This window comes from Aspergillus oryzae, chromosome 3 (genome assembly GCF_000184455.2).
Source record: "Aspergillus oryzae RIB40 DNA, chromosome 3".
NCBI classification, from domain to species: domain Eukaryota; kingdom Fungi; phylum Ascomycota; class Eurotiomycetes; order Eurotiales; family Aspergillaceae; genus Aspergillus; species Aspergillus oryzae.
In genome coordinates, this window is record NC_036437.1 from 1433785 (window position 1) to 1446224 (window position 12440).

Consider the following 12440-nt stretch of genomic DNA (forward strand, 5'->3'; position numbering starts at 1 on the left):
GTCGTGGCCACCGGGGCAGCATCTGCGCAGCCATCGCAACTCCGTGTTCGACACTGTCGGCCTTCTGCGACTTCGACCGCTGACGGCGACCACCAACAAGAGTCATATGAGCACCAGCAGGTTGTCTCTTCAGTTTCCGAAGGAGACGTTTTTCAGAAAGATTTATTCATGGGAATCCCAAATCCAGGATATCCTCGTAATAGTAGCCAGTGCATGCCAAGCTCGAACGTCGATACGACCACAGCCACTCCATCGCTGACTACAAGAGCAACGACACCTCTTCAGGGCGTGACAGATGATGATTCTTTTTTTCGTACGCCCAGTCTTTCACCAAGTATGAAACTACTTTTGGAAAGCTGTCGGACAGACCGCGGAGTATTCTTACGGGAAATTGGAAAATCCAGAGCAGTGCTCCCCACGGGGCAAGGCTGGGAGGCCGCAATAGCTGCGAAAGTTGACAATGCTGATCTACGCGACCGAATGAAGATCTACCATAGGTTCGAGTGCTACAACATCTACCAGCATGTTGTCGAGGCTGGGTACCATACCGGCACCTACTGGATCCGGGATATGCGCACTAACCTGGCGAAGAAGCTCTGTGAGAAGTTCCCCCAGCGGTTTCGTGACCAACAGGCAGCGAATAAGAGCTTGAACTGGGTTGATCAAGGTTGCAAATATCATGAGTGGGCCGGCCAATTCAAAAGAGGTATAACCGACTTGGGCTATCTGATTGCACTTCCTTTAGACGTGCCTCATTCCGCATACACATCAAGATGCACGAAGAAGCGAATGCACGAAGTTGCCAATGACTTGAAAAGCCGGGGGATCGAAAGCCTTGTGACACAATATGAACTTACAGAGTTGGGTAACCACATTGCAGTGACATTGAGAGATATGACATGCAGGGAGCGCAGGGAAGCACCCGGTAAGGACTATAATCACCGGAACGATATAGTATGATCCTGATTGTCTTATCCAGGAGACACGCCCCAGGGCTCTTGCAAATCACCGCGTTCGATGCCTAGTTTAAGCGAATTATCGAGTCATATCCTCACCGTACACTCGGCCCAAACACCCACTCCACCCGAGTCGCTGATTGCTAATCTGTACACTATTGATTGCCCCTCACGGGGAGTGGAAATGGGAATAGAAATGGAAATGGAATACCCCGTGAACTATCGCTCCACCGATCACTATGCCAGTGCCTATGCCTGCCGTTCCATAGCGGCAGATTCGGGTGTCCCTGCGAACGGTCTATTGGGAAGTAGCATGCCAATTTTACACACCCCTTTTCAAACAATCGATATGGGCCAGGCGGCCTACTTAACGCCATCTACTAGTGCTGTGAATAATGATGCTCTTGGACCATTGAATGGGTGGGATGAGAGTACAAATTATACTGAAAGTCTAACACCATATGGAACCACTTAATATTCAGCTACCACGTAAGAATTCATTTTTATTGAGTGCCATGATACTGCTTCCAAGCTGGTACGGGCTCTTGCATTAATCGGAAATTCTTCACGCTATGTGCCACCAGTAATTATCGATTGCACATATCCTGCAATCACGAATGGAAACATAGAAATGTATGTTAGAGAATCGACCCGAGGTGTCCCTTGCGGCCAGTCAACATCGTGCCATGTTCGAATCCAGACTCACTTCGTGAAACAGAGAATACTCCAGCGTAGCGATTCGCCCACATTCACAATACGACCACTCCTATCCAGACAGTCCGGGCTGTAGCAGTCGCAATGAACGTCCCCAAATCGGTGTGTGCCATGTTCCCGATCCCCTCCCTCATTGTTGCTGTTTCAGGGCAGGTATGCCGTGTTTGAGGGGCGCGATATTGGCGGAATATAGCTTCTCCTGGCGATGACAGAGTTCCAGGTCATAGGGGAGGTCAACGGCCTTCGGACAGGATGGACAAAGTAATTGTATTTGTGGATCCGGGCTCATGAAAGCTGTCGGCAATGCGAAGGTTTCCTAGAAGACCTGGGGAGCTGCAGGGTACCTTGCCCAAATATGCCGTTGTCGTGAATCTTCAAACTTGTGTTAGACAGATTTGCGATGCACAAATTGAAGGGACACACCCAGAAGCTCATATAGCCATCTTTGTTTCTGTGCGAACTGCGAAGGGTCCATCAAAATTCCCAGCTAGTTGTTATCTAGTACAAAATTATCATTTCAAGTCCATGATAGGTAGAAAAATAAAGACCGTTGTAGTTTTGATAGTTGGATGCTTCTCCGTGCTGTACTTCTCTTGTTCTTCAAGCTTGAAGCGATAGCTTAAAGGCCGATTTTCCTTCACTCACAACCTAAAGTACGATATAAGACTCGGGACGAGCCTTTTCCTTGGTGGGAGGGGGTGGGAATAGTTCTAACGGCGGTAACTTATATATGTGATCCTAGGGCATTTTGCATCTACTCTTCAGAATTATGAGGTTTTTGAATACTAAGACCAGAATTTTATAGGAAAATATACTTTAGGGGGTGTGGCCTGCTGGCGCAAGCCCGACCCGTAGCGAGGTCTACACAATATCAATGCCCCATCTTCGGGATTTAAAAGACACCCAAATACATCAAGAGGATACTATCCTAAGTTGGACGTATATCCCGAGTGTACTGTATGTTATTTGCTTTTAGTTGCGTTTAGAATATATGTTTGGTCCCCGATGATCGCCATTGCCAACTGTACAGGGCCGTAGTCCGTCTAGTACCGCTCCATCCATAGATTCATGCAGATTGTAGGTAATGAGTCGACACCAAATAAACCCACTTATGCATGAAAAATAAGGGAAGCTCAGGTATATGTGGGACCAAGTCTCACCGCTAATCCTTCTCTTACAGTGTTGATTGAAACAGCAGAAATCGCACGATGCAGAACAAACCCCCCCCCCCCCCCCCCCGGCATAGAATAAACATTTGTATGGATGGGCAACCTTGAAATAGGCTTCTTATACCTGTTAGCACACTGCTATTATTCAGGTTCCTGGCTCAACTGTCGGATTTTACAAGTACCAATATGGAGTCTTCAAGTCCAACAGAAATACTCACAATCAACGAGTTACGCGCAGCAGCGTCGTCCAACCTACAAAAGGATGTTGAAGGTAAGAAAGCTTAGATTCAGAAAGTGGAAATTTCACTTCCAACTGTTGCTCATGACAAGCGAAATAACCAGAGTACTACAATGAGGGAGCCGGGGATATGGTCACGTACGTACAAGAGCCATCCGCAGGTGTGTGGCAAACAATTCCTGCTAACATATAGTCTTAGCATGAGTGAGAATGAGACAGCCTTTGATCGCTTCAAGATTCGACCCCGTATTCTTTGCGACGTGTCCAATATTGATACCTCAACAACATTTCTTGGCGAAAAGGCAAACTATATCTTTCCATCTGTTTAGGAGTCTAATTAACAGATCCAGGTCTCCTTGCCGATAGGATTTGCGCCAACATGTATACAGTGCCTTGCACATCCTGACGGTGAAGCGGCGACATCTCGAGCAGCAACCCAACTGAACATCCCAATGGTCTTATCAACATTCTCAACGGTATCATTGGAAGATGTCATCTCTGAGCGCAAAGAGGGCCAGAACCCATACGCGTTCCAGCCGATCTTCCCCAGGGATCGAAGTAGAACACTGGATTGGATGAAACGAGCTGAAAGTGAGAGTATTCCCTCCATATGATAAAGCCGGCCTTTCTAATAATTCTACTACTTCCCTCAATAGAATCTGGTTACAAAGCTATTTTTATCACTGTAGATGCTCCAGTTACGGCAAATCGCCTGAGGAAGAAAAGAAAAAGCTTACAGCTCCCCCCACACCTTTCCTACCCCAACCTGTCGGACAATTCGGACAGATCGAGTGACAAGTCTGGTCACGATCCGGGTAAAAGATGGGATGAGGTTATCCCATGGGTTAAAGCTAACACCAGTTTAGAAGTATGGGTGAAAGGCAGTAAGTGGAACATCTATACATTTCAATGGGAAATTAGAAGAATACTGAAATATACCAGTCTCTTGCCCATATGATGTACTGAAAGCAATTGACTACGGCCTGGACGGCCTGGTCATCTCAAGCCACGGAGGCAGACAGCTAGACGGTGTTGCAGCAGCCATCGACGTCTTGGCTGAATGTGCTCCATTGGCGAAGGGTCGCATCAAAATTGGTTTCGACAGTGGAATCCGTCGAGGAGCTGATGTATTCCGTGCATTAGCCTTAGGTGCCGACATCTGCTTCCTTGGAAGAATCCCCTTATGGGGTCTGGCTGTAAGTGGGTATAAATAAAATTTTTGGCTTGGTCTAATCAATACGTATCCACAGTACGACGGGCAGGCTGGAGTTGAGCTAGCGGTGAGAATTTTGGAGGAGGAGCTTCGCAACACTATGGCACATGCAGGGTAGGTAATCCATTCAATCCAAGATCGTCTCACTTCATTGCTAAGTGTGAGCAAGTTGTGCTTCATTAAAGGAAATATCGAGAACGCATGTGTCGGTCATTGGCGCCAATGGGCTGTTGTGTAATGTCTGATTTTGTCAGAATGAGGCGGCAAGTATATAAGCTGCTAAGACCTATGCGCTGTCTTGCATGTTTCTTAAATTTTAAACATTCCGAAGCCTAGTTGGGCTCACGCTCAGTGCCACTTTTATTGAACGTGTATAGTATGTAGTGCATTTCGACAACAGAATAAAAACCGCCAGAACAAGAGGTCCAACCTCATACGACCTACAAAATTGATGTCACCTCTCTATGGAACATGGTTGTTAGATGCGGACCTAGATAGTCAGGGCCATTTCATCGATGATTCTGTGAGTGAGATTCTCGGTAGTATTCAACTGTAGTCTCCGGTCTCCCGGGTGAATGATTAAAGTAAACAAGCATCTTTTCCAGGACCAACTGTAATGTTCCAAGTTCACATATAGCCTGAGAGCATTATGGCTGATCAGCAAGAAGCTGGTGGATACTATCAAGATGGGTATTGGAGCTGGGTATATTCTCTAACGCTAACGCTTGACGCAGCCTATAAGTGACTGGTATATGTCCTGATTCTGTTTTCTTTGTTGACATCAGTGAATTCTTGGGGTTCATAAGAACAATTAGATGTCCGAACCTTTGACCTCCATAACTTCTCCCTTGACATACCCCCGCGATGGATGAAAAATTAGAAACCCAACCCTCGTATACGGGAGGCTCAACTTGCCATCCGGGCCCAAGGGGCTTTCGGTCATTTCTCCGTCACTGGGCGCTGGCCATCTGCTTTCTCTTGGCCGGGGGCTGGTTGTTCTGGTCACACAGCTGCCATGTTCGCTTGGTCAGTATCGAGGAACGAGTGGAGAACATCTTAGCCCAGACCCCTCTGATCGGTATGTAGCCCCATTGACACGGGCACTATAGTCGCTGACACACCTGACAGATGGCCACAATGACTTACCTATCAATATTCGGAAACACTACAAGAATCACATCTACGGATCCAACTTCACTAAGCCATTTGCTGACGGCACTCTAGAGGGTGACACGGACCTACCCCGTTTGAAGCAGGGGCTTGTCGGGGGCACGTTTTGGAGTGTTTTTGTGCCTTGTCCGAAGAATTGGATCGACCCTTTGAACCGCCAGGACGCGCCTGGTACGTTATATGTGCATTTTTTGCTCCATAGATATCCGTAATTGACCTCAATGACACAGATCCCCGAATGACTATCGAGCAAATCGATCTAATGCTGCGGGTTCAACGAGCTTACCCAGACATCTTTTCTAGTCCCCCTAACAGCACTACCGCTCTACAAGCATTTCGAGAAGGGAAAATCATCTCGCCTCTCGGGATCGAAGGTCTCCATTCTATTGGAAATTCTTTTGCCCATTTACGCATGTTCTACGAATTGGGAGTCTCATACGCAACTCTCACGCACAACTGCCACAACATCTACGCAGATGCAGCGACTGTCAGGGGGCCAGGTGGTAGCACTAGAAAGTCGGATCCTCTCTGGCACGGTGTGAGTCCGCTAGGGAAGGACCTAGTCTATGAAATGAACCGCATAGGCATGATTATTGATCTAGCTCATGTGAGCGAGGATACAATGCGCGATGTACTAGGCGCTGGTAAGGATGACTGGTCTGGCAGTCGATCACCGGTCATCTTCAGCCACAGCTCAGCACAGGCGCTATGCGCGCATCCTCGCAATGTCCCTGATGATATTTTGACTTTAGTAAAAGAGAGACACTCGGTGGTGATGGTTAACTTTGCACCCGATTTTATCTCCTGCACAGCATCTGATCACGATGATAGACTGCCTGATATAGATGATGAACACGCGACTCTGGAGCGGGTTGTGGACCATATTATGCATATCGTGGACGTCGCCGGAATAGACCATGTCGGATTGGGCAGTGACTTTGACGGAATGCCAACTACGGCACGGGGCTTAGAGGATGTGTCGAAGTTCCCAGGTCTGATTGCCGAGCTTTTGCGGCGCGGTCTCAACGATGAGGATGCTGCCAAGGTGGCGGGGGCTAATGTCCTGCGGGTTTGGAGAGAGGTGGACCGGGTTGCTCTAGAGATGCAGGCTGAGGGTGCTGTGCCTATGGAAGACTGAGAAGGAAGATACGATGAAGGATCCTTGATAACGCATTTTAGACACGCAAATGCCCCTTTACTGCGTTTTCCTTGTTCTCATCATGTCGGATCTTCTACTGTAGAATCTGCCGTCATACAAAGTCGGGGTAGTAGAGCTAATAAGAATATCTGTATGTCCATTTACTAACTCGCTTTCAAGGGTAACTGTAAGATCTATTCAAAGAATCTAGAATTCAATCATCCTCAAAAAAGCTTCACTGAGGTCTCAGGATAACACTTCTAAAGTAGGCCGATGTCGTCCTGGCTTACTGGGGCTGAGCTAGGACCAGTTGGCGGCTTCTGCAGAACATGTAATCTTACTGCATTCCTTTCTCACTACGTACATTTCAGGGGCATAGGGATGGCCAAGGGACCACAGTCCCATTTTCCAGAGATGCGTCACAGAGAACATTATAACCGGCAACCACATCCGCACAATCCGCACAAACCCCCACAACGAAAAGCGCGATCCCACCTTGTGACGCAAAAGTTAATTAGGATCATCAGGATGAAAGATGAGTGCTCTCAGTTCGATACTCTCCCTAGGTGCCTCATGCTCTGTCGCGGGATTCACAAAAGCAGTATGGGGCACCCGGCGCGCCCTACCGTCAAGCTTCGAATCGAAAAGTTTGATCAAAGTGACCATATCCGGAGGTTGTTTGTAGCGATAGTACCACTTGAGTTGTGGATCAGCTTTCACGGCCCACCCCTCCACTTCTCGGTCAGGGAAATGAATCTTGACAGGGAAAAGATCCGATTCCGGCGTGGAGTGCGCATCTGCGACGGCCAGTGGGTCTTTCAAAATGGTCTTGATCGGACGCCAGACGCTGATCATCTGGTAGCGGTGCTTGAGAAGCTCTGTTGCTTCATCGGGAAAATGGTAGCGGACTCTAGCCTCGGCTCCGGCGTAAGATGAGTCGATGTGGACACGTTGGACAGGACCACGGGCATCTCTCTCGGTCGTCCAGTCTTGTGAGGCTTGACGGACGGTGTGGTCAAAGACGCAGAACCGAGTGGCACCCGTACTACTCAGCTTGGTTTTTATTTTTTATGTTTATTCCTAGGTTCAAAAGGTTTTGGTTTACTTACACGTCGTGGAGCAGCTGCTCTGTCTCTGGGTAGTACTCTGCTCTAACCCTCTCCTCGTCAAGAAAGTCCTTCACTTTGCTTTCATGGGAATAGAATTGAAATCCATGGCTATCAAGTGTATATTCGAGTTCATGGCCGCTAATATCATGGATCGTTGCAGGAAGAGTCGTGGTTGGTCTATTGTAGCTTTGTGGTTTCCCAATGTACATGGGAGGCGGAGCAGAACAGTCTTCGTTTTGTTTACTGAAGGTCAACGTGGTTTGAACGTCTCGAGGGCTCTCGGCGACAGGAATATTGGTCTTTTCCGAGCCCATAGAACCATGGGAGCAGGGAAGATGAACAACTTTCGAAGGCATACTCCAAGGTTAATATTGTGAATAGCAAAATTCTGACTTGATATTCCTCGTTTTGCGGGACGGTTGAAGATAGCGGAGGGAGGAAGATTATGTAGTTATTGGTTATGGAGACTCTACTCCCGCTTACCAAAAATATAAAATAAGAAATAAAACAAAAGATCTATTGAAAGTGAATGCAAATTTGGAAAGGCTCCACTGTCTGAAAAGGTTGATCGAACGAATAGGATAGTGAAGCTCAAAGATAAAACGAACATACCAACGAGTCGCGACCTGGCTCCACATTTTGTGATCAGAATCCTAGTCATAGGCCAGGAATTTCGAAGAAGGCAACGGCTTGAGCTGGTATTATCACCTTTTTTCTCTTCGCTTGCTTCACTATACTGTATCGGTATCAAATATAAACTTGGTGCTGCTATTTCCACTGAGTCGGCGTAAATCATGAATCTTCTTCCCTTTGCACACGAATCCTCTTCCTCAGCATCGGGAAAAGCACAAAAAAAGTAAGGCTTCCCCGGGATAAATGACAGCCCCACATAGACCTGAATTTTCTACCAGATTCTTGCCTAGGTGGGTTCAGCATGGGAGGAGCGGAAATTGCGCGCATATGGCCCAATTAGCGTGTGTTGGAAGCCGATCGCTTCGTATCACGGAACTTTGGATTGATTGCAATTCTCAGGTATTCCAATAATTGATATTCAACATGGCCTACTGAAAGCCAGCGATGGAGTTCAGTTCCTCACATCTTTACAAGACCCAAAGCACCGCGTTCAGCGTGGATCACCATCCCATCAATATCGCTACCGCCTATCGATCCAGTATCTGGCTGCATAGCAGCCCTGATAATTTTATCGCCAATGCTGATGTCTTCCAATCGATTCTGCGCCTTTCGTATAACTCTCATGCAAAAGGAAACCGCCTCGGTTGCATCCTCTGGCCCAGCCTTTCCCGTAGATTCTTCCGCAGACCCCTGGATAACTGTCACGCATGGCAGGTTAGACAAGGGAACTCTCTCCTTGAAGAACAGAAATGGTTACTACTTACTAGGACGGATCAATTCGAAAGCACTGTCGAAGTCGCTCTCGCCCTCGTCATTGAGAATCGCTGCTTCTTTTCCGGTGATCTGCCCATATGTGCTCGCGACCACGAGCAAAAACCTTGCGTACGCCTCTTGGATTCTCTTCGAATGCCAGTCCGCCGCACTCTTCTCAGAGCAGTCGCCCCTAATTGAGGAGCAGATAGTTGCTGCGGCCGAGAAAGCCCCAGTGAGCGCAAGGTGAATCCCCGATGAAAAGAGTGGGTCAATAAAACACCCAGCATCTCCAACGATCCGGATATTCGTAGTTGCATAGGTGGATGCAGTGTAGGACCAGTCGGAAGCACTCTTCACGTCGGACACAAGAGTGGCCTTTGCAAGAAGATCGCCTATCCCAGGCGCCTCCTTGGCTTGCGTCAAAAGCCATTCGCGAGAAGAAGGGGACTCCATCAGCTTCTTCTTAGCAGTGGCGCTTTTTTGTTCCATGACGACTCCCACGGAGACTTTATTCTCCCCTAGGGGGATGAACCATACCCAGCCCGATCCATCTATAAATTGTGGTTAGGCTTTCTCCTCCGCTAAGTGCTACGGCAAGGGCAATGTTTGGACATACCTGGAAAGCTTGCAAAATAGGGACAACCTTCAGCAACAGTGCCGACTCCGTACATTTCAAACCCCTCAAAGTAACCCCAAGAAGCAACATTTTTCAGTCCTTCATTGAACTTACGATTTTTCATGTATTTAGTACTGATCAGGCCTGCTCGCCCGGAGGCATCCACCAGGTATTGAAACTTAATGCTGCCGGTGGTCTTGTCTTTGCGAACCCAGGAAGCAGAGACTGGCTTTCCAAGATGGGCTTGCTCGCCACTCTCCTTCTCATCCAGACAGAATGTCTGCGAAAATTTAACAGATTGGACCTTGACCCCGTCGAAGGTCCTCGCGCCACATTCTCGGGCATGTTTAAACATGAGGTCATCGCATTGCGATCGGTCCACGTTCCATGCGTGTTGACCATGTTGAAGAAAGTTTGAGTCTATTTGTTCAGTCAGCGAGGCCTGGGACAATTGAAACGTAGGAATCCTCGTCTTACATGCGGCTGGCTTGCTGTTGAATTTAAATGCAGCACCGTTCTTTGTTCACCCAGTGTTAGTTGTCCGTCTCTCAATCGCCTTTAGGGCAGTGGAACTGATCTAACCTTTTGTCTAAACCCATGACTTTCGAATTTACCATAAGCATCGACAAACTCGAGAAAAGACCCGGTAGTCCGCAGTAGGCTCTCTCCGATGTGGTATCTGGCTTTACAGTCAGCCGCTGTACGAAACAGAGGATTTTTGAGTCTAATAATATCGAGCTGAAAGCTCACCTCGGAAAATTGTCTGCCTCCAGAAGAACCGTATCAATGCCTTCTCTAGCAAGCACCGAAGCGGCATACGAACCCCCCGGTCCGCCGCCTACCACCAACACCGTACATCTATCAGGGATATCCATTGATTCTGCCGTAGGCAATGATGAGGTGTGTCAAATCTTGCAGAGAATCAAGAGACGGTATGGTATATATATCACGAAAGGTGTCAACTTTCTGCAATAACTTGCCGGGACTTTGGCTAGTTTATATACCCTTGTTTTGCTTGGGGTCATATCGATCGCGTGGCGGTTTCTGTTGAAATGCCGCAGAAACCAGAAGCTACAATACTCCAAGCACCCCACAACATATGGATGGGATTAGCGTAGAGCTGAAAGTTGTGCGAACGGGGCGCTAGTGTCAGCCAGCCATTCGGAGAGGATACAACCCTACCCTGTTCCAGGATCTTCAGCGGCCTCCCATGGTGCCTGACCGCCATTCCTTCTCAGTAACATCTCATGGCTTCGTAGTAGGTTTGTTTGTCTCCAATGAAGTCGAGCCACTACTAGTAATGCCTACAGTTTGGATTGAACGGCGACCATGTGTGACTACAAATGATACCAAGTCACGATGTTAACAATTTCTGTTTCCTTGACACCACCAAAACTTTGGTAAAAAATAGTCTCAGACTAAGTGCAAAGTTTGAACAACTTAAAGCCCCTCAGCAGCCAAGGCCTTCTTCGTCGCCTCCATACCTCCCACGGCTTCATATAAAGCCGTATACCGGGGATACAGAGCCGGCATGTCAATATCACATCCCAAGGCCCAACGATGAAAAACAAACAAATAAGCATCAACCGCCGTAAATACACCCCCCACAGCAAAACCACCAGGACCGGCTTGAGTCAACTTCTGCTCAATAATCTGAAAACAATCCGTCACGATGGCCATCCCCCGCTTCTTCAGCCCCTCAAACTGCCCCTCATCATCTGTGTACCGGCGGAATCGAAACAACAACCCGAAGCCCTGCCCGTGCAGGGTACCCGAGAGCCACGTCAACCATTCATGCACCCGGACAGTGTCCCAAGGCGTCTTTCCGAATAGGCCTTTCTCAGGCACGAGAGTTGAGATCGCGTTCATGATCGCTGGGTTCTCGGTTATGATTTCGTTGTTGTCGAGGGCAAGGACGGGGATTTTGCCTTTAGGGTTCAAAGCGTAGAGGGCTGGTGTGAATTGGCCCGTTTTCTCTTTATGGATGGAGAATTCAAGCCCGCTTTCTTGGAGGAGGATGTGGGGCGCTAAGGAACAGGCTCCTGGGGAGTAGTAGAGGGTTATTTGGCCCATTCTTTCTCTGTTTTTGTTTATTTATTTATTGGTTTTTTTTCTTTTTGGTAGGTTTGACTTGGATATGAGGGTTGCTGTAATCGCAATTCTGGTTGTTGGTTATTCTTTGGGGAGGCGCAAAGCGAATGCTTTTATATCCTGGTCACTACTAGGGGGAATGCGACCTCAATTCTTTGGTTCCCCGCGCATGCATTAGTTATTAAGTGGGGGTGAAAACGACCCATGGGCATCGGAAGACACATACGATTGACGGTCGGGTATTCTTTCTATCTCGAGATGGACGGTGTCAATGAAAGTGGAGTGAGTATCAACCTTTCGCTGTTAGATGGTACGAGTAATCTTTGCAGGCACCCGACATCCTTACCCGTAGGCTCCACCAATGTTCTGTTACGATTTGGAGGCTAATAACTGTAAATCACCAACAAATTATATCTTTGGTTGCTTTCATGTCATATTTCAAAGAATATTGGTTGACTGCTTTCAATTTCTTAACTCGTTGAAATATCTGTGCATATTTGAAACACTATTCCATGGATCTATATACGCGACGGAAAATGGTCTAGGGATTGTGTTTTATGTTGCTAGTCGTAGTCTCCAGGGAGCCTTGGCACCCAGCGGTACATCATGGAGCGTTTGAAATAGATACTGCTAGAGTAGC

The 12440-nt window shown here is 47.7% G+C and overlaps 5 protein-coding genes across 5 annotated transcripts; 2 read left to right on the top strand and 3 right to left on the bottom strand.

Annotated features, from left to right (window-relative positions):
* Window positions 1-3025: 3025 nt before the first annotated feature.
* AO090023000539 (alpha-hydroxy acid oxidase) lies at window positions 3026-4528 on the top strand (the record flags this gene model as incomplete). The annotated part of the gene is made up of 8 exons (XM_023235646.1): window positions 3026-3110; window positions 3182-3215; window positions 3277-3379; window positions 3428-3674; window positions 3734-3961; window positions 4020-4273; window positions 4328-4404; window positions 4450-4528. 8 exons carry the CDS (start codon window positions 3026-3028, stop codon window positions 4526-4528), a joined length of 1107 nt encoding a protein of 368 aa, XP_023090649.1.
* A 626-nt stretch (window positions 4529-5154) lies between these two features.
* Window positions 5155-6598, top strand: AO090023000540 (dipeptidase; the record flags this gene model as incomplete). The annotated part of the gene is made up of 3 exons (XM_023235647.1): window positions 5155-5368; window positions 5419-5631; window positions 5691-6598. 3 exons carry the CDS (start codon window positions 5155-5157, stop codon window positions 6596-6598), a joined length of 1335 nt encoding a protein of 444 aa, XP_023090650.1.
* Window positions 6599-7108: 510 nt separating this feature from the next.
* AO090023000542 (uncharacterized protein) lies at window positions 7109-8021 on the bottom strand (the record flags this gene model as incomplete). Its single annotated transcript, XM_001821027.3, has 2 exons — window positions 7109-7643; window positions 7708-8021. 2 exons carry the CDS (start codon window positions 8019-8021, stop codon window positions 7109-7111), a joined length of 849 nt encoding a protein of 282 aa, XP_001821079.3.
* A 1075-nt stretch (window positions 8022-9096) lies between these two features.
* AO090023000543 (NAD(P)/FAD-dependent oxidoreductase) lies at window positions 9097-10064 on the bottom strand (the record flags this gene model as incomplete). Its single annotated transcript, XM_001821028.3, has 2 exons — window positions 9097-9644; window positions 9710-10064. The coding sequence occupies 2 exons, from the start codon at window positions 10062-10064 to the stop codon at window positions 9097-9099; spliced, it is 903 nt and encodes a 300-aa protein (XP_001821080.3).
* Window positions 10065-11003: 939 nt separating this feature from the next.
* AO090023000545 (uncharacterized protein) lies at window positions 11004-11782 on the bottom strand (the record flags this gene model as incomplete). The annotated part of the gene is made up of 2 exons (XM_023235648.1): window positions 11004-11046; window positions 11283-11782. 2 exons carry the CDS (start codon window positions 11780-11782, stop codon window positions 11004-11006), a joined length of 543 nt encoding a protein of 180 aa, XP_023090651.1.
* Window positions 11783-12440: the final 658 nt, after the last annotated feature.